The sequence below is a fragment of the Medicago sativa genome, chromosome 1 (assembly GCF_051527215.1).
Source record: "Medicago sativa cultivar Bolivia chromosome 1, Bolivia_mono, whole genome shotgun sequence".
NCBI lineage: Eukaryota > Viridiplantae > Streptophyta > Magnoliopsida > Fabales > Fabaceae > Medicago > Medicago sativa.
In genome coordinates, this window is record NC_140749.1 from 18,184,951 (window position 1) to 18,201,733 (window position 16,783).

The window sequence follows — 16,783 nt, forward strand, 5'->3', positions numbered from 1 at the left end:
AAACGACAAAAAATGCAATTAAGACACCACAAATTGTCTAAACCTTGGATATAACGTCACATTCCATATATTATGGGATGATTCAGGTTATAATCCAAAATTTTAAGAGAATGATTCAAATTATATAATCCAAACCATCCTAGGTTGTGTTACAACTTGAGTTTTGGAGGATTTTGCAGGGTGCATAAAACATGAAAAAAATAAACGATGTAATTAAACAGGGTAAAATGACATAATAAGATAAAGATAAATGATGATGAAAGAGAATATGTTCCAAAAGGTTATTTTGAACTTGATTCAGTTCCCCTGCCAATTTACATATTTCTATTGCTAGGAAAGCAAGATCAAGTTAATAACAACCTCTTGGTGTTCAGATCCGCCAGAAGATTTTTCATAGTTTTTTCTTTGTTGTGTTTTACAGCAAATGAATCAAACACCTTATACAAGTTGTTGTGCGTCATGGACCAGATAAACTGTCAGTGCAATGTGGACCGCAGAAAAATTATGTACTTGACAGGTTTGGATTATAAAATCCGGACTGTCCTTCACCCTACAAAATACGACTTTTAACATAGGTAATTTAATTTCATCGACATACATCAAATATAGCAATTTCAAATACATTAAAAAATTAAGCGATATAATTCAACAGCGTAAAACACAACATAAGAGATTACATATCATACAAACTAACTTATTCATCTGGTTCCTCCATGCAAGCCCTGATTTCTTCGTATGCCAGAGTCCATATCAAATTTTTTCGAATATCTTCGAAAAATCTTACGAACGAAATGTCCAACTCGATTGGTTCTTTGGTATTGTATTGACCAAATATTGAGAACATGGTTCTCACATCGTTCTCGTTCCTAAGTTTCATTTGGGTAAACTGAACGCTTCCATTTGAGCTAATCGATGGACGTCGATACTCAACACTGTCCACCCGCCTTGTGTCTTTGTGGTTGAAGCGACAGTTGATTTGGTCCAACTGATCCTTCAACCCATACAACATGACATCATTTCAAACCCAGAACAAATTGGGTTTTCCGTGGTGTAGTAAACAACTAGTTTGGTGTTTAGATCAATGACTGAAGTGTCCATGCTTATTTGGTGTGGTTTACAACAAATGAACAAGCACACCAAATTATAGAATTTTTTGCGCGCAATGGATCAGAGAAATTGTCGCTGCAATGTGAACCATGGAAAAATCATGTACTTGACTAGTTCGAATTATAAATTCCGAATTGTCCCTCACCCTATAAAGTACAATTTTTAATATAGTCTTGTATCAGTTTGGATGATATAATCTGAATCAGGTCAAAGTATGGCCAATGACTTGGTTAGCAAAACTGACTCATTCAACACGGTCCACAAATTCTTCACAAATTTTAATTTTATCTCACATTCTCTCATTCTATTTTCTTCTACAATAATGTTTCATTGTTGGCCTTTCATAAAATTGTTTCTTTTATTTTTATCCATGGGTAGTATGAATGGTCAAAAATGCCTCACTCTACGAATTGGCACCCTCCGTTTGGGTGTAAGTTTGCTCTTTTTGGGTCAAAGGTTGCTCATCAAAATCTCTTTCTCCCACCATGTTTAGTATTACCCCCTCCTCTCCCTTCTTAGAACCAGAGAGGAAACAAGCCTTACCTCAGCCTGCGTCCTCCCCCATATTCATCTATTAGAGATTTAGCTTTAGGTGTATAATATTGTAATAATGCTAATGTTAATGTAAATGTACTATGAAAGTATTGAACTATGAATAAAATGAGAATTTGTATCATGCTCATCTCTTTACATTTCTATCTCTTTACCTTGATTTCATTGTTTGTCATTTTTAATTATATAATCTGGTGATTATGTAATATGATGTTCTTGGCAAAACAAGGTTTCAGATCATATAATTCAAATATCTATATAAATAAGTTTGTTATATAATCCGAGTAAAGAGTATTTAAAAAAAAAGTAGGGCGTGTAAGAAACACACAAGATAAAGGCTGTTTGGTAAAATTAGCGGATAACTGATAAGCTAACTGAAGTGTTTGGTAAAAATGGCGGTTCAACTAGATGATAAATGTAAAATGACATAAAGGGTATTCTTAATTCATAATAATATTTAAGTATTTGTAATTTCGTAATCTAAATTTTTCTTTAAAAAATACTTTAAATTTATTAATTTAATCTATCCATTGTATTATATATTAAATTAAATTAAATTTTATATTTATTTTCATTTAATTGTTTCTACTTTATAAAACGATTCAATGTAACAATAAACAAATACCGGACAGTATTATTATTATTATTATTATTATTATTATTATTATTATTATTATTATTATTATTATTATTATTATTATTATTATTATTATTATTATATGTATTATGCATGATAAATGGACGTAAAGTAATTTCATTTATATGAAAATAACGAAAAGTATAATTTCATTAAAATGTAACACAGCTAATGCTGTATTTTTGAAAGATTAATTAGAGAATAAAGAAAATTACTACTGAAAGTATATTGTAAGGTCAATTTTTTTTAAGGTGTATTGCATAAAGAAAATTACAAGGAAAGACAAGAGAATAAAGAAAAGGGGAATTAGTCACTTTAGTCCCTGAATCGGAAGGGATTCGTCACTTTAGTCCCTGAATGCAGATAAATTGCAAAATAGTCCCTGAATGTAGACTTTGTTAGTCAATTTAGTCCTTGAATGCAAACTTCGTTAGTCAATTTAGTCCTTTAATGTAGATTCCGTTAGTCACTTTAGTCCCTGAAATTGACCATGCAGGGACTGTTTTGCAATTTCTCTTCATTCAGGGACTAAAGTGACGAATCCTCTCCCATTCAGGGACTAAAGTGACTAATTCCCCTAAAGAAAATAACACTAATAGAGTAATGAGATATTGTTCCAAAAAAACGAAGGTATATTTTTTTGTAAAAAAATAGAAGGCCAGCTGGTATATGTATTAACAAGGGCTGGTAAGATACCAGAATATTTCCCCCCCAAAAAAAAAAGGATAGTAGTATTTATTACATAGCATATTATAATAAATTGTAATGAATAAAAATGGAATTTAAATGAAATAATAAGGGTAAAAATGGAAGAAAAAGTGAGAAGCTATAAGCTATAAGCTCAAACACTATTTGGAATAACTTCTGAAAAATAGCTTATAAGCTCGTGAAATAAGCTATAAGCTCGTTGTAAAAAACTGTTACCAAACAGAGTTTTTTTTGTCAGACGAACTTATAAGCTATAAGCTAGCTTCTTAGCCTTACCAAACAAAGCCAAAAAATATAATAATCTAATAACAATGTTCAATTTCGTCTCCCAATACATTAGCCTCATTCCAAATGAGGTGATCACCTTGTTGACTGAGAGCTGTCGACTAGCTCCAATGACTAGACCCACAATCATCATCAATCTTAGACTATGTGCAATGGTGCTGTTGAACCTGACATTAAACAAGCAAAAGCAGTCCAATGGTGTGTTTAGAGGCTGTTGAATGGTGAGATGGATGAGAGAGATGATGAAAGGATTCAACACAATTGAAACCTGCACCGTGTGCCACGCGTCACTCGATTATTGGCTGAAACAGGGCGCGTGCAATACACGCGGGGACAAGGCGCGTGGGCGCTGCAGAGGACGGTGAGAGAGAATGGGTTATGAATAGATAGGGACACGTGGCGAGATATGATTGGCTGTTCGGATTCTTTTTTTTTTAATAATTGGACCTCAATTATTTAGTTGTAAATTAATTTTTTTAAAAAAATAAAAAATACTAAAATTCATGATTTTTTTTTCTCTATAAATAGAGACTTGGTTCATTTCATTTGGACACAGAAAAAAATACCAAGTTTTTCACTATCTTCTTCTTATTATATCTTTCTATTAGCAAACTAAGTGAAGTTTTAATCTTCTTTTTAAGTTAAGAAAAATAAAAATAAATATAAATTATTTAAATAAATTTTTTTTCAATTTTTTTTTAGTTTTTCTTTATTTTAATTTAATTATAATCGATAATTGTAATTTTATGTAATTATAAAAATAAAAATATAAAATTAAATAAGAATAAGAAATAAAAGGTGGTGGGGTAGAGTGTTGAATGAAAAAAACCATTGGAGAGGTTAAAGTTGAATGAGTGTTGAATTAAAAGAGAGAAGATGATGTGGAGTGTTGGGAATTGAAAAAGTGGGTGTTGAAGGGTGTTTAATGTTGGTTACCATTGTAAATGGTCTTACATTTCATTTCTCTTCTAATTCCATACATAAAATAAAATAAAATAAAATAAATTTAGGAAGGAGTTAGTAAGGGACAAGTTGAGACATGTTATATTTGTCCTTAACTGAATCTTAAATTTTTATCTGGTCACTTTCTTATCACTAATCCACCCTTATGCCCAAACAAATTTGATGCTCTACGAGTCAAAATAAGATTAGGTTTATTTAAAATGAGATCAAGTTGGGCGAAGAACAATTGAAATAAAACTAAGATGATCATGCAATTATAAGTGAAAGTTGAAAATGAAATATTGATTTTGTAGTATTTTATTTTGCAATGTATTGAAACTCAAAGCATAACTCTTATGATAATACTTTACTACAAGATTCCTAACTAAATTTGCGTAGATTTTACATTGAAAATTTGACTTATAAAAACCTCAATAACAATGTCATAAAGATAACAATTAAGGGTAAGAGACAGGTTGATATTGTGTTATACTCTACCATAACTCACCTCTAAATTTTGGTGGGGTAATTTCTTTTGACATTAACTTATCTCAAACCGAACAAATTCAATACTCGTGTGTTATTACATGTAGGGGTCGGAGTTCTAACCCCTAACATTCTATTTATTCATATTAAGTAATATAAAAAAATTGTTTTACTAAATAGTTGATTAGAGAATGTTAATATTTCTCAATTATATATAATATGTATGGTATAAGATGACTTTATCCGAAGAAAAGCATAACGTTCCTATATATGATTCAATCAATGTGAAAAACCTGAATTCAATCTACAAAATATAGATTAATCATTTTCTAATACTATTTTATTTATTTTTTGAATAATAGTTTTTATGACAAAAACATATATAATGAGTAATATGATATACTTATGAATAATAAAAGGGAGTACATAGTAAAATTCCTCAAAATAAATCCTCCAGAAAAAATGGGAGTATATAAAAGGCGGACATGATCACATGCCTTGAAAACGACCTTAGAATTGGAAGGTAGCAACAATTAAAATATGACCTCAAAAGCAAATCACTTTGATTATTTGGTTGAAGCTTTGACACATTTGCACGCCATGTCTATCTATATACCAGTAATATATTATTCTTTCGTTGAAAACGTGATTGATGGTTCACATACCATACCCATGTAGCTGGTAGATATTTCTAGATATATTGCTATCTTTTCTGCTACACTTTTTTTGGTTACAATCTTTTCTGCTACACTTTGATTTAAAGTGTTAATTTTTTATTTCTTTGGTATCACTAAAATGAGAAATATATTTGTCCAACCATTTTGTGACAACTTTTAGACAACTTTCTCTCTCATACTCACATTATATTCTTACTCTCTCTCTTCTTTTTTCTCTCTCCATTGTTTTTGACCAATGATAAGAGAGAAAATGAAGGTTGTCAAAAAGGTTGTACCAAATAGTTGTTCAAATATCATTGCTCCACTAAAATTATCAACTTTGCATGTAACGGATTTATGTTTTTTATTTTGATAAATTGGCAAATTTGCAAGTGGAGACATGTATTAATTATGGTTGTAGTAGAAATAAGTCATTATATATCATCTTTCTGTTTCACGTGAGTGTTAATGTATGATAGTGAAACCTGTGATTTTCATACACTCGTGTTTACCTTTCTTTGTAGGCTACAACAATAATAATTTAATTTTTTTTAGGGAATAATAATTTAAATTATTGTGAACTTACTTGACACTATTTTTTTTTTCTATCTCATCACCACTTTCCATTGTAACAACATTTTGTTAATTTGGTATGAACTCCAAAGGTTGTTTGCAGTCTGCACCACTGAATTGTTTGTACAAATATCATTTCTTATATTAGAGTGTAGTTTATATGCAATTTCCTAATATTTAGATATGTAAATTTGAGACTTTGGGGTGAGCTCATCTCAAGATCTTAGATTTGATTCTTTCGAATGTTAATTTCAATGAATTAGTTTGACTTCATAAAAAAATGTAATAGATTCCTAAAATATAAGTGGACATTTAGTCCCTAAAACGTTCAATGTCTAATAGTTCGACTTCATTAAATTATTAAAAGTTAAATGTTCAAACGTTCCATGTTAATCCATAAAATATTAGTCCGATAAGTACCGTATTATGATGATTTGGTTTAGCAAAAGTGTAGATCAAACCTTTTTTTTAATAACAAATGTAAGTAGTAGTTCTGTAAAAAAAAAAAAAAAAATGTTAGTAGTTACTATGTTATGCTTGTGATTAGGGATGGCAATACGGGCCAGCCCGCCCCATTTAGGCCCAGCCCGCTATTAGCCCGCCAAAAACGGGGTGGGGCGGGGCGGGCCAATTTGAGGGGGTGGGCTCAAACTCATACCCCGCCCCACCTAAAGGCGGACTAGCGGGTTGGCGGGCTGGCCCGTCTTATTTTTTAAATATTTTTTTGTCGATTGTTATTAACAAATACGTTGTTATTATAAAGACAATAAATTCAATATAAGGACTCAAATATTAAACAAATCACAAAATAAATCCACCATACATCCAACATAAAACATACAGAATAAATCCAACAACATGAAATAAGTCTCAATATAATGCAATGGTGAATCAGTTTTTTTCTAGAGGTAGTGGACAAGTGGTGAATCAGTTATCACTTATCACTATCGGAGAGAATGGGACAATTTGAGGTTGGCTGGTATCAATTGGCCCAGTTGTTTATGGGGTGTGTAAATTAAAAATTTGGTCATTAATAGTAAAAAAAGAAAGTTTAATAAGCCCGCGGGCCAGCCCGCCCCACCCCGCTATGACCCGCTTTTTCAGCGGGCTTAATAGGGGCGGGCCAACTAGAGAGATGGGCTCAAAATCTCACCCCAGCCCGCCTAAAATGGCAGCTTAAACGGGCTGGCCCGACGGACCGAACCCGTTTTGCCACCCCTACTTGTGATAAAAATTCAACTCATTATGACCTTTTTATCGCTATGACCTCTTTGTCATCCTAACCATTTTGTCATTCTAAATTTTTCTTCAAAAGATACTTATAATGTTGATTAGCTTTTTTTTTTTTTTTTTGAGAGGATGTCAATTAGGTAATTGAAAAGTAATCCTCTTATATAACTTACTTATTGCATGACAATTAGATCCAAATAAAACATAACACCATAATGCTTTTTTTTTTTGTTGAGAAAATAACACCATAATGCTATAATGTAAAAAGTATCACCTTACTATCATTTACTATCAGATTGATATTCTAAAGATATTTCAGGAGCCTAATAAGAGTTTACTTTTCAAACTAAAACCACCAAGCAATGAGGTAAGTTTCAAAACTTTCCCTCAACCACATCCCTATTTTCTTTAAATAAAATCCAAATATATCCTCCTAACAGAGATATCCTACTTTTGTAAAAACTAAATACAAATGTATATATATCTGATCTTGGTTTGAATTCTCTAACATATCTGTAACAGATTGTCAGATTTAGTTACATAACGGTCTATGCTAATGCTATACTGTTGGAAGCTATGCTAGAATCCAACCACTTAATATAAGGTAAGACCCCCCACAACAAATTATTTAAGGGAAATGCCTACCTATGTATCAAACATACATATGAATCTCAGCATAGGTTTTAATCATGGAAGAAGAATAGATTCATCTTCTAACAATATTTTAAGTTACATGTTGGAGCAAATGTTCTCCATCTTATGTAGTCTCCTTCTATAAGAAGGAGTTACTCACTGTTATCCTTGGTTTGCTACCGGCATATTAGCAGTACTAGTGGTCGCGGAGATGTTAGCACCTATTGAATTCGGCATTTGTGCATCCTCAGATTTCTTGTTGAGGTTATATGGTGCTGTACTCATCACCCTGTATTGACAGAAACACATAAGAATCTTAATGATGTTTCACATAATTTTGATGATACTAGATGTATAAAATTATTTTGGAAGGGGAGTTACTTCTTCCTCTTCCTTCCAACACATCATACCAATTATTTTAGAGGCAAACGAGCAGTATTGACAATAAAAAAGTTTAAAACCATGAATATACATCTTATAATTTGTGTTGGCCCAAACTCAACCCCACAAAACTGGCTTGTTAGGTGTGTGACTCCCACTTTATAAAGACCTTTTCAGTCTATATGACATCTGATTTGGGACGCTTAACAGACCCTCGTCACACCATGAACTTGACATCTAGAGTGTGATCCAATAAAGGGTCGCCCAACAAATTTTGGATAGGCACTCAGACAGACCACCTTATAATTTGTGTTGACCTAACTCAACCCTACAAAGCCGACTTTTAAGGTGATGTATGCCTCCCACCTATAAAGACTTTTGAATGGGCTCTGAGACCATCTTATAATTTGAAGTGGCCTAGTTCAACCTTACAAAACCGGCTTGTAAGGTGAGTGATATCTCCCACTTATAAAGATTTTTTAGGCTACATCACATCTGATGTAAAAGTAAAACTCTCAACAATGAAAAACTCATAAAGAAAAAGAAATCAACATGTTTCAAGTTTCAACAATTTAAAGATGATAACTTGTTGTATGGAAAAGGTAATGATGAGAAATAGAACCCGTGTATTAGATCTAACCTTTCCTTGCGCTTCTCCAAAAATCGAGCCAATGATGCTTTGCGGGCCTGCGGTATAGCTGCATAAAATATTATATGACAGTAAAAATGATCAAACACATGAATAACTCCATACTACAAAAGGATGCATCCTATATTTATTATAACTTTTGGCAAAAGAATATGAATAAGTAAAATAACATCATGTAGCAAGAAATTATACTGTTACATACCTGATGGAACCATGGTGGTTGCATTGACTACTTTGGGAGTCACAACTTTGCAAGCAGATGTGGTAGGAGTAGGGCCTCTAGATGTTTTAGCAGCCATAAACTCATCACTGCTACTTGAGCCACTCCCTGGCTGTGGACCAGTATGTGAAGAAACAGATAAAGGACTTGAAATACCAGAGCAGGGTGGTATGTCTACAGGTGGACTTATAGGCAAACCATCATCACCTGATGCGAATTTCGAGCTAGATGCCTGAACTTCAGGTTGAGCCCTGTTTGAAGCTGCAGATAAGCCACTTCCAGCCAACAACATGATGGCTTGTGCCTGAATACAATTGATCAAACCTATGCTTAACTTCAGTCAAAATAAAACATACTTAAGCTTAACTCTGAGATGTATGATTTCCTTTATACTTGGGCCTTGTTTGGATAAACAACTTAATTTACTTTACAGTAAAATAAAATAGTCATATTGTTTTTATTGAAGCTATAAGCTGTTTTCATAAGCTATCCTAATGAGTTAGTTTATGACAATAACCTGAAAACAGCTTATGGACGTGTCATAACCTGATTCGATAAGCTCTCCAAACAGTCTCATACTCTCATTAGTGCTTATGATAGTAGACAAGGTCAAATAAATCAATCCAAGTAGAATAGGGGAATATATATGAGAGAAAAATACCTTCTCAGGAGTGATATCATTGAAGATGTTCACAGTACCGCCATAAAACATGGTAAGTTGAGGAGCAGGTGCAGATGGTTTCTCACTGTTGAAGCATAATATAAATGAGACAAACAAGTTAGTTGAATTCAAACCAAAACTCCTAAGAAACATCTCAAGCATTGAACTAAAATTACCATGGTTCAACCAAACCAGCAACAGTACCAACGATCGGAAGAACTGAATGAGGTGCTGGAACCGGTGATCCACCAAGTAGTGATTGCTTCGCATTAGCACCGTTCATATTCTGACCAAAAGTTACAAGATGATTTTTTAGGAGCGGATGTACTGCAGAAAGTGAATTTGCTTGATTGGAAACTGGAAACATCTTCACATCATGACGACGATTCATAAAATTCACATTGTGTTGTACAGGATACTGATTCACAGAAAAATGAATACCACCTTGTCCATCGTGTTTGAAAGAGTTCTAAATGGTAAGAACAAACAATGGAAGGAAGTGGGAAAAGACGTCAGATTATACTTATTAAATGTGTGATCAAATGTATGAGAACAACAGACATGATATGTTGCAAAACATCCTAAAATTATGTTCGGATCCGAAAATCAATTTCATATGAATCATATCCTAAAAAGACTTGTATGATTAATAGATACCGTAAGCAGATTGCACTGAAAATTAAAATGCCTATCTGCTCACGCTCGAGTCCAACGACCCTCTAAATGTGAATTTGTTTTAATCACTTAAATTTGATGAATTTGAAATCCTGATTAACTGAATGTTGTCCTAACTTCACAATTTTTTAACAAAAAACAGAAATTGAGAGAAAGGATATTATCAAACCTGTATGAAACCAGAAGATATCATTTTAGCCTTATCGTCTTCAGAAACTTTAAAAGGCGTCAAATATGAATGAGCAGAGACTTTGTTCAAGAAGGGCCATTTTACTGCTGAAACATTCGTAAAACCTACACATAGCCACAAAGGAATCATTAACATAAGCTAAAATAACTTCATATTCATAATCAAATTAATCAAGTGATTGAGTTCAAGTTTTTCTTTGAAACAATCAATGTTAATAATTAGTTGTCAGGTTAGCATTTTTCTCGTTCACCGTGGTTTGAGCCCAAGTCCTCTTACTCCTTAACCCTTAGCCAAACCAATCGAGCTACTCAACCCCCCAACGAACTCAAGTTCTTAATGAGCTTCGGTTAAGCTCGAATTGATCAGGAGTACCTAATTTCGAACCCGAGTCCTTTATTTACCTTCCGACCAAACTGTAATTTACCAAGGCTCCTTTCCTTATAAACCGGAGGATTAAAACCAAATTTAAACCATACTACACCCTTTAATAATTAATTTGGTGCACTATTACTACACCCTTCAATATGGACAAGGAAACAATTCAATTTTATATCTTAAATTTCACCTTTTTACATCTATATAAGTATCTGTGTTGTGAGGATTTCAAACTCATCATCAACAAAACTAGTTACAAATTTTATACACACTAAATACCAAAACAACTTCAGAAAAATCATAACTAAGAAAAATTTAGTAACTTCTTCAACTATTTAATTATTCCACAAACCATACCAAAATTAAAGCTCAAAGAATTCCAAAAAAAAAAAAAGCAAAGAAACATGCCTGAATTTTTTGACCCTTCATTGTTAATCTCAGGTGATGATTCTTTTGAGCAAAGACTCAAGAAATCTCTTTCCATAATTTGAAGAAACCGAGAAACCAATGAAAACACAGTTTGGTTTGGTTTGAATTACAACTGAAAAGTGTCTTTCTTTGTTAAACCAAACAAAAGGAAAAGCAAGCTATGTTCTTCATATTGGCTGGTCCCAACAACGTAAGAAAGAAACACCATAAATACACAATTAAATTAATAGCACAAACAATAATAATTAATAAAATTACTACATTAAAAAATCCACTTTTTAAATTTCATTCAATAAATGACGTATATGAACTTATGTTCAAAACGATATAACCGTATATTTTTTCTTACAATAAAGATCGGATATAGAGATAGGAGGATGTAATAATAGTAATAATAAACAAAAACTCAGTCATTGGATGTAATAAAATTAATCTCTCGAGTCTTGTGAAAATCAAATGGACGACAATTTTTTTTAAGAGTTTTAACGTTAAGACTTAATTCAAATTAAGGGTTTTAATTAAATTAAAAGAGACTCGTATCTTCTCGTCTATATGCTCTTGAGTTGTTTGTAAGAGTTTTAGATGTCCTTCCTCGATAAACAAAAAGAATTAGATTAGTAATAATTAAAACAAAAAACTTTGTGCCAAAAAATAGATAATAGGCATGTTCCTACCATGTTGCAGGGCAATAAAAACTAAAAGAAAACCACAAAAGTAGGTTGTTTGATAGCGACGACAACAACTATTTTAATTGTGAATTTATAGCACCATCAATATTTAATTTTTTGTTTATAAATATGGAGGTATACTTTTTTTTTTTTTTGAAGGAAATATGGAGGTATACTTAAAAGAGTGACAATTTTAATATCTTTATCATTTTTATCAATTCCATCTATATATTTGTGGTTCAAATCCTATGTAAGTAATTTAAATATTGTCTCTTGTCACTACCAAAAAAAAAAATATATATTGTCTCGTGTGTCGTGTATACGTGTAAATATTGTTTTGATCTCTCAATCAATTGTAATCAATGAATCATTAAAAAGTAGTTAATTTAAAACGTTGATATGAAATGCCAAAAATTAAAAATCATTGTAATTACAAAGTTTAAAGTAATACGTACTACTTTTGAATTAAAAAAAAAGTTGTTTAATACTATTAAAAAAATATACTTAAAACCATAAAATGATTGAACATAAATGATTAATAAGTTTCACTAAATAACGAATTGAGTTCAATTTTCCGTAGAATAATTCTTGATTAAATAATGGTCATGCTAACATATACTTTCATCTTAAGATTCTACAAATAGCATTTATTGTGAAAAATTAATTTTCATCTTTTTAAAAAATAAATTGACATAAATTCTAATACAATTTTTTTTTATTTTTTTGGTATAGTAACATATGTCTTTTTAAACACATATTAACATTCAAAACAATTATTATTGTAGAATGATTAATCACTCTAATTAATAATAATTCTTAATTTCTCAAAAGCTTTAAAAAATAAAGGATTTTGATAACAATGTATATGAACACTCGTTAAACATTCTAAATTAAGTAACTATTTTTTAAGCAAGTTAAATAGATCAATTTTTAATGAATCAAATACTTAAATTTTCATAAAAAATTATCATTTAATATTCTTATGAGTGACCCGAGACAAATTTCTAGAAAATAAAATAACAATTTGTCCTGACCAAAATAAATAAATAAAGGCAAATGTTAACTTATGTCCTCAAGGACACATGTTAAAAACTCATTATAGAAATGTACGCATCAAAAGTCGTGTAGTTAACTTTTAAAAAGTTAAAATATGATGTTTTCTAATACAAAGTTGTTTTTTTTTTGTTACTAAACATATGCCCTTAGGGCACAAGTTAACATGACCATAAATAAATAACAATTTGTCGTAGGATAATGATCCATCAAGTTAAGACCCACGTGCATTATACCCTACCACGTTATCCACTTGTGTAACGTGTCGACCCCATTTTTACATGCCACCGACCCTTAAGGGGAATGTATATGCACGTGTATATATCCATGAATATCGACTCTTATATATGATGTTAATTATAGAAGCCTAGTTTCTTTTACTAATTATAGATATAAATAGACAGTTAGAATCTAGAGAGCGAAATATACAATTTAAAATGTTTTTTTTTCTTTTTTAATGAAGTAAAGTTGGATTGGTAAGTTGTACCAAAAAAAGGAAAAAAATAACTGGATTGGTACGTACGTGGAGTTTACTCAAAGTTTTAATTTGAATAAAGATGAATGAATTAGTTGGAATCCACCACGTTTTTCTTTTTATCATATATGTTTCTCTTTTACCTGCCTTTTTATAATGAACTAATGAAGATAGAAGATGGAATGTCCTACGGATCTATTATTATTAATTGGAAGATAGTCATACAACTCTAATTTTCAATTTTTGTCATATGATTTCAATTTTGTTTTCAGATTTCTGTTATGTAATTTCAATTTCACCCTCCCACTCTAATCTAGCATATCTCACAATTAGTCTTTGATGTCATGCCTTTAATGCCTTATATGTAATTGATCTAACATACTCCCTCCGTTTCAAAATGAGTGTCGCTTTAGCCAAAAAAAATTGTTTCAAAATGAGTGTCGCTTTCAGTTTCCAATGTAATAATAACTTTTTCTTTTCAATTGTACCCTCCAATTAATACTTTGCACACTACTTCCAAAGTATTACTTTTAAAACTAACCAATAATTAATAAGGATAATTTGGTAAAACAACCATTCTCTTTCTCTTAATCATTGCATTTCTTAATATGTGTGTAAACACCTAAAACGACACTTATTTTGAAACAGAGGGAGTATCTCATAGTTATTCTTTAATGTCAATGTCTTTAGTGCATTGATATAGCCTTTAATGCAAATGATGCTACGGAATACATTTTCACGTTATTGAGCCTTTTTATATTCCTTAAAACTAGGGATGTTTAAAACCGAACCAACCTAATAGAAAAATCGCAAATCAAACCAACCTAAATTGAAACCGCATTTAGTTCGGATGTAATCAGATCATTTTCTTACTCAACCACATGGTTTGGTTTGGTTTTCGGTTTTCATTTTACCAACCGAACCAAACCAAACCGCAACATAAGAAAAATGTTAATTAAACATATATCACCTAGACCAATATTCATATAAACTTAATGGAAACTTTTATAAAATGACATATTTTTTCTCTTATTAAGTTCTTTCTTTGCTTTTTATTTCAAAAACGTATTTATGCACTTCTTGAACTTTTTGAGAATGATAAAATGTTAGTCTTTTGCATTTCTTACAAAATAGATTACATTTTGTCCATGTTTTTAACTTGGTATTTGTTGTTGGAAACATTGTAAAATGAAACTTAAATTGTAATGTTCGATGAAATTTAAAATATTGCTGAAAATATAGTGTTTCAGCTTTTTAACTTGATTTTAAGGTTGGAAACAAAAAATTACATCGTCTCGAAAAAAACCGAATCAAACCAAACTGCATGCTTTTTTATCTTGCGCTTTGAATGACTTTTACCATCAAAACCGAACCATACCGCACCACGTACACCCCTACTTAGAACCACTTTATATTCTTAGTGGATCAATTAATTTTTCCTTTTGGAAGCAACAAACATCAAAGTGAATTAGCCCTCCATTTTAACAATGGCTACTCTCTGCAAATACAAGGTTTTAACAATTGCTTATTTCTAGAGATTATATGAATGCTCCATAAGGCTCTAAATGCTTATGACATACTACAACATTAACGTTGAAATACAGTATTCGAAAGATGTAATGTCTTTACACATGTTACTTACTTTGAATGTAATTTTGGTTCGATATACGTTGATGCAAAGCGTATCATATTGAATTTGATATCAATGACGTAAGTTGCATACAAGAATTCTTTTATATTTCTGTTATAATTATCTTTTAAACTTTGATGAGTTCTCTGCATATAGATTTATTGTTCGATTTTTTAGACATTGATGCAAGGTCTTTTTTATTTAAGTACTGTAATTTTCTTTTCCATTTGAAGGGAGTTGGAACTGGAAATTTTATCCCTTTTTTCTAGCCCAGTATGTTGTTTCAATTGATAAAAATAGGGTTTTGTTGTACCACCACACTATGAAACGATCTTGATTTTGTTTTACGTCCTCCTATTGATGGCTTTCTTACATGTAATTGATTTCTACTTCCGTTCACATGTGTTGATGCAATGAAATTTGGCTCTATAAATCCAACAGATAAAATTTTATCGATTTACACACAACCATCTTTTTGTCTCAATTTTAAATGTATTGTGGAAAATAATAGTATCATTACATTTGGTTTTATTAAACAGTTTTGGGTGGACGTGAAGGATTACTTTATGCGATTTATGTCAGAATTTCATCGGAATGGAAGGATGCCAAATGGTGTGAACCAGTGGCGTTGCCAGGACCCTGGTTCAGGGGATGCAAACTTTTTTTTTTTGTTAACACTGACAGAGTGATAAATACTACATAAAAATGTCCCGTGAGCATAGCTCAGTTGGTAGGACAATGCATTATTATATGCAGGGGCCGGAGTTCGAACCCCAGACATCCCACTTATTCACCTTATAAGGTGAATTTCACAGAGAATATAAATGGTTAAATCAGACTTAAACATGAATAACTACAAAGAATATGTAGCTTAACAATCTTGACATTGATGGTTAAACCAGGCTCTAACATATGAGTGTAAACATTTTTTTTTTGTTGTCAAGTTTTAATGACTAAAAATCGCTTCTAAAAAGTGAATAAGTGAAGAATCTGAGGTTCGAACCTCATACCCTGCATACTGCAATACCTCTATCAACTAAATTAAACTCACATAACTGTGTAAACTTTTTAACATCAATTAATAATTACTTTTTAACATCAATTAATAATTATTATAATGTATATAAATTAAAAGATACATATTTAAATTATGAAATTTTAGTATATGTATATTAAATTACCTAGAACATTTTTTTTTAAAAGGAAAACTATCTAGTGTAGAATTTGAATTATATATGTATGTCAAATTGCGATAACCTTAGAATAGAATCATTTTTACAATTTTATAATAATAACTAAATAACATGCGAATAATGCACAACCCATTGACACAATTCGTTCAGTCAAATAAAATGTAATGCGTGGCAGTCATTTACACAGTTCAATGAGAGAGCAAAGACAGAGGGTTCATAGTTAAATTTCCAGGGGGTTCATTCAACAAAAAGTTAGAAAATTAGGTGCAAATATAAAATTTGAGGGGATGGCCACAAAGATTGAATGATTTTCGACCGATATCTCTTGTGGGGTGTATGTATAAGGTGTTGGCGAAGGTCCTTGCGATTCGGCTT

At 31.4% G+C, this 16,783-nt stretch overlaps 1 protein-coding gene across 2 annotated transcripts; it reads right to left on the bottom strand.

The window, feature by feature from the left end:
* Window positions 1–7,627: 7,627 nt before the first annotated feature.
* LOC146953291 (protein TIFY 7-like) lies at window positions 7,628–11,570 on the bottom strand. Of its 2 annotated transcripts, none has more exons than XM_085708524.1 (7): window positions 11,369–11,570; window positions 10,565–10,689; window positions 9,897–10,006; window positions 9,721–9,805; window positions 9,042–9,363; window positions 8,831–8,888; window positions 7,628–8,098 (listed from the first exon to the last, which is right to left on the bottom strand). In XM_085708524.1, exons 1-7 carry the CDS (start codon window positions 11,442–11,444, stop codon window positions 7,972–7,974), a joined length of 903 nt encoding a protein of 300 aa, XP_085564650.1. In that variant the 5' UTR covers window positions 11,445–11,570; the 3' UTR covers window positions 7,628–7,971. The 2 variants fall into 2 exon arrangements, with proteins under 2 accessions (XP_085564650.1, XP_085564649.1); XM_085708523.1 differs by having other exon boundaries at window positions 9,897–10,189.
* Between the last annotated feature and the right edge of the window lie 5,213 nt (window positions 11,571–16,783).

Coding starts and splice junctions, on each gene's coding strand:
- LOC146953291 (XM_085708523.1), bottom strand. CDS start 11,444: ATGGAAAGAGATTTCTTGAGTCTTTGCTCAAAAGAATCATCACCTGAG. Junction 9,364..9,720: donor ATGATATCACTCCTGAGAAG/GTATTTTTCTCT, acceptor AATTGTATTCAG/GCACAAGCCATCATGTTGTT. Junction 8,889..9,041: donor AACCACCATGGTTCCATCAG/GTATGTAACAGT, acceptor TATTTTATGCAG/CTATACCGCAGGCCCGCAAA.